The sequence below is a fragment of the Rhagoletis pomonella genome, unplaced genomic scaffold, assembly GCF_013731165.1.
Source record: "Rhagoletis pomonella isolate Grant_MI unplaced genomic scaffold, Rhpom_1.0 Rhpom_scaffold_00002, whole genome shotgun sequence".
Lineage (NCBI taxonomy): Eukaryota > Metazoa > Arthropoda > Insecta > Diptera > Tephritidae > Rhagoletis > Rhagoletis pomonella.
In genome coordinates this window covers 97,339,801-97,344,670 of record NW_023458556.1, presented here as the reverse complement: position 1 = coordinate 97,344,670, position 4,870 = coordinate 97,339,801, and the positions used below count along the sequence as shown (strand labels likewise).

At 36.2% G+C, this 4,870-nt stretch overlaps 1 protein-coding gene across 1 annotated transcript; it reads left to right on the top strand.

Annotated features, from left to right (window-relative positions):
• The first annotated feature begins 2,255 nt into the window (after nucleotides 1-2,255).
• On the top strand, nucleotides 2,256-2,845 carry LOC118734228 (serine--tRNA ligase, mitochondrial-like). Its single transcript, XM_036463951.1, has 2 exons — nucleotides 2,256-2,625; nucleotides 2,677-2,845. The coding sequence occupies exons 1-2, from the start codon at nucleotides 2,281-2,283 to the stop codon at nucleotides 2,785-2,787; spliced, it is 456 nt and encodes a 151-aa protein (XP_036319844.1). The 5' UTR covers nucleotides 2,256-2,280; the 3' UTR covers nucleotides 2,788-2,845.
• The last annotated feature ends 2,025 nt before the right edge of the window (nucleotides 2,846-4,870 follow it).

The following is a 4,870-nucleotide window of genomic DNA, read 5'->3' as shown; positions in this document are numbered from 1 at the left end:
ATCAATATTTTATGCACAAATATCGCCTTGTTACCAGAAAACATAGTGTGGCGAATACTGCGGCAACGCGAAGCGAACAACATGAAAATGGCAGAAAGTTCAGTTGTGTTAACAAGTTTTGTAAAGTGTTTTAATTGCCTTAACAAGTATTGTATTGTTGTTAATAATAATAATAGATTGGCGCTTACACATATGTTAGTGTTTGGCCGAGCTTCTCCTCCGATTTGTGGCGTGCGCCTTGATGTTGTCACACAAAGCGGAGGGACCTACAGTTTTACGCAGACTCCGAACGGCGATTGTATTTTTATGAGAAGCTGTTTTTCGTGGCAGAAATACACTCGGAGGTTTCCCATTGCCTGCCGAGGGACGACCGCTGTTAAGAAAAAACCTTTTTTTCTATATTTTTGCGATGTTGCTTTGACCAGGGTTTGAACCCAGGCATTGTGGAGTAGAAGCGCGCACTGCTTACCACTACACCACAGCGGCCGACAAGTAAACCACAGTAAACAAGTATTGTAAAGTGTTTGTTGCACAATAAAGTTAATTTTACTGTAATTTGGTCATCGTGAGTATTTATTTAACATTCCAGCGATACGAATCGAAAGGATTTTGGGAAATCCGTCAATTAAACAAAGATAATCGTAACAATAGTTATATGCTTTAGCTTACACCATAACTATACTTATTATATTTATATGGTTAATTTTTTACATCAGTTCAACAAACTTTAATATATTTATGTGAGTTAATCTGCGTAATTGCTTAATATACATATGTATTAATGAATGAATACATATCCTTATATATATTACAAAAAGTGGCCTTAAATACATCATGTTTGAAAACATTACCTACAGTCAGTCAATAAAGTTTAGGTACAGCGAAGCTTCTCAATACGGGCAACTATTTTTTAAATATTTTATTTTTCGCTCATTTTTTTATAAAAATATGGTTAATTCAACAACAAAAACCCCAAAAATCAGAGTTCCAAACCTTGTGCAAAATTAAAGAAAATTCTGCAAAATTTCATTCAAATAATGCACTTTTTATTTACGCTCTTTAGAAAAAAGTTGAGTATGAAGTTGTTTAGCCCCTTCAAATTTAATAAAGTGCAAGTATGAGGGAGCTAGGACTTACCATTGATTTTTGGAAAATTTTTTTGTTGAAGGTGTCGCACAGTTTTTCCATATAAAAAAATTATCAAACATTATTTTATATGGAGAAAATGAGCGACACCTTCTAATTCTAAAAATCAGTGGTAAGTCCTAGCTACCTCAAACTTGCACTCTGTTATACTAAAATTGTATGGGCTAAAAAACTGCGTACTCAACTTTTTTCTAAAGAGTGTAAATAAGAAGGGCAATATTTGGATGAAAATTTGCAGAATTCTCTTTACTTTTGCAAAAGGTTTGAAACTCTGATTTTTGGGATTTTTATTGTGGAATTAACCATATTTTTATAAAAAATTTGCGAAAAATAAAATATTTAAAAAATAGTTGCCCGTATTGTACAAAATTCGCTATACCTAAACTTAATTGACTGACTGTAAGTTTTTTTTTATTAAAATACTGATAGTTAAATTTTTTAATTGTTGGAAGTCTTACAGGTAAAATGTTTACATGTACGAATGTATGTCTGCCAACAGATCTTTCACATTTGGAAAATGCAAAATAAATAATACTGTAAGTTATTCTTATTTCTTTTAACTATTATTGAACAAGGATTCTTAAATGTGATTGTGAAACTTCAAATATTTTTTTTTTAGTGCGATACACCGATATTATCGATACGACGATTTTTTCAATTTCCCAATTTGCAGTAAAGTTTTATTTTACGGAGAGGGTTGCAACCTGTGCGAAAAATTAAAACAATGTGGGCTGTTCGTTAGATTACTGGAAATGAGGTGTCAAATAAAATGACTTGGCCTCCAGATGCGCAATTATATATTATCTTTTTAGTAGGATTACAACCAGCGTAGTTGCCAATCACACCTTATTTAAAATCTGCACATTTAGCGCGTGGCATACGAGACCGGCTAGTATTAAAATAAACTTGACTTTATTTATTTAGTTCTTTTATTCCTAAGGTTATATTGACTTGGGCTTGCCTCGATTGAATCATTTAGGCACGCCACTGTTCTAGAGGTTTTACAATTTATCTCATTAACGCCTTTCTTATTATGCTGATAGCCTTTAAAGTTTATATAAAAACACTAATTTAATGTAAGTGAAAATTTTTTGATTGCTCTCATTTAGGGTTCATCAATTCAATAAAGTGGAGATGTTTGCAGTATGTACAGAAAACCAATCAGAACCTGTGCTGGAGAGTTTCAAGGAGACAGAAATTTCTTTATTTAAGCAGTTCAATTTAAGTTTTAGAGTTCTTGACATGCCTCCTACGGAGTTGGGTGCTTCAGCATTCCAAAAATATGATATTGAGGCTTGGTTGCCAGGCAGACAAATGTGGGGTGAAATCTCAAGCTGTAGCAACTGCACTGACTATCAAGCAAAACGTCTCAATATTAGATATCGAACGATAAATGGAGAGCTAAAGTACGCACACACAGTTAATGGGACTGCAGCTGCTATACCCCGGTTGCTTATAGCCGTAATTGAGTCTAACAAGGTAACTGGACTATTTAGATTGTTTCTTCGCTAACTCTTTATAATTTTATAGATTAAAAATGGATCCATTTTTCTGCCTAAAGAGCTGAAGAATTCTTTCAAAGCTGATGTATTACAACGAAACAAAGCGGTTCCAGCAATAAAACTTATCAAGCATTTCTGAGTATAGGTTTTATTAAAATCTAATAAAGTGCAAAGTACGAAAGTATGAGGGTTAAAAATTGTTTTATTAAAACAAGATGTACATACGTATGTATAAGGCAAGTGTAATAATATAGAGAATTAATTAAAAAAAAAAATTAATCATAAAAAAAATTCAAAACCAATAACTATTAGGTACTTACTAAAAAATTGTTTATTGTAGCTTAACCAACAGAGGTACATTGAACTAAAACACATAAACAGAAGTTCACAAAAGTTGATATAAAACTATTCGTAAATTTAAATAGTTAACTCTTTACTGCGCATGATTTTTTACGAGGAGGAAGCATGGAAAGCCTAAGGCCGAGGCCACGCCATGAGCGGCTGAGCGGTGGGCGGTGAGCGGCCGAGCGGCGCCATACGGAAATGCCGCTCACCGCTCAGCAGCTCGCCGCTTTGCCGCTCATTGCGTGGCCTCGGCCTAACCCCGTCAGTGTGAGACTTTAACCCAAATTAAACCTCCTACCGTCATTTACCGTTCCCCTCCCGGTACCACTGTCAAGTATTTCATCCGAATTATAACACTGTGACTGCTAAAATTAGATCCAGTGAAGAACAAAAAACATACATACTTAGAATTTTGAATACCCCCTCAAATCTGGGCTTAAGATCTAAAAACACGTTTGTCTTAGTTTGAGCCTTATAATTGTTCGTAACTTAATTAGTGTTTATCCGATGAAAAATATTTACAGTGCATACACGGTAACCGCAACCATCAAAATGTGCAATTCCTTGATTAATGCAAGTTTTTAAAGCAAGACATTGTAACCTTTATAAGTGCAACTTCAAAACAATTCAAGCTCAATACCTACAACATTCTTTATTAATGCATGCCACACACAAAATTTGAATTTTTGCCTTTCTTTGACTTTCCAGTATTCTGGAAAAACCAAAAAGGGGTCTTTCCGTTAAAGTGATATGCGCTGAGTTTAAAGTAAACAATGAAAGCAAAAGTAAAGATAAAAAATTTAGAAGCCGGACTTCAGAAACGGAAAACTTTAAAACAGTGCGAGTACCCAAAAAGGATTTACACAAGTGGTTTTGTTTTAAGAGAAAGTAAAATGTTCCCATATCTGTCCAATTTGTGAAAGCTAAAGCCCGCAAGTTACATAAAAATAACCAACTGAATTTTTTGCCGGACAAGACATACATTGCTGATGGGTCTAGACCATGCCTCGTTTGAGCAAATGCATCTGGGACGCACAAAGTTTTTCTTATTCTTCTTATTTCGCGCGATAACCGCCTACGCGATTTTGTGCAAACTGACGCCTATTTGGAAATGCCAAGTCCTTATCCACTTGGTCCTTCCATCGAAGTGGGCCTTCCTCTTCCACCATCGCGACCCGCGTTGAATACTTTTAGAGCTGGAGCATTTCTGTCCATTCGTACGATATGACCATGCCAGCGTAGCCGTTGTATTTTGATTCGCTGCACTATGTCCATGTCATTGTAAAGCTCATACAGCTCACGTTCCATCGTCTGCGGTACTTGCCGTCGCCAATGCGTAAAGGCCTATCTCTCGAAAACTGTAAGAGGCGCCTCATCACATGTTTTCATTGTCCATGCGTCCGCACCATAAACCAGCACAGGCATGGTGAGTGACTTATAGAGTAAGATTTTTGTACGGCTAGAGGACTTTACTTCTCAATTGCCTATTTAGTCCGAAGTAGCACTTGATGGCAAGAGTGATTCTGCGTTGAATTTCGGAAATTAAAGGAAATTCTCCACTTTCTCGAAATTATAACTGTAAAAATAGACGCGAGTGCCAAGGCGCGAATGCGCTGACTGTTTGCGTGATGACAGGAGATACTTCGTTTTGCCCTCGTTCACCACCAGACCCACACGCTTTGCTTCTCTATCAAATTCCTAGAAGGCAGAACAGACGTAGCCCTTATTTGTAACAATAATGTCGATGTCGTCGGCATCCGCCAGTAATTGCACGCTCTTGTAAAGTATTGTGCCTGAGCGGTTCAGTTCTGTCTTATTATCTTCTCCAACATCAGATTAAAGATATCACACGAAAGGGAGTCACCTTTTCTCAAACC

What these genes read in the sequence shown, in the direction of transcription:
- LOC118734228 (XM_036463951.1), top strand. Translation starts at nt 2,281, where the DNA reads ATGTTTGCAGTATGTACAGAAAACCAATCAGAACCTGTGCTGGAGAGT. An exon ending in CCGTAATTGAGTCTAACAAG is followed by an intron (nt 2,626 to 2,676) that starts GTAACTGGACTA and finishes ATAATTTTATAG; the next exon opens with ATTAAAAATGGATCCATTTT.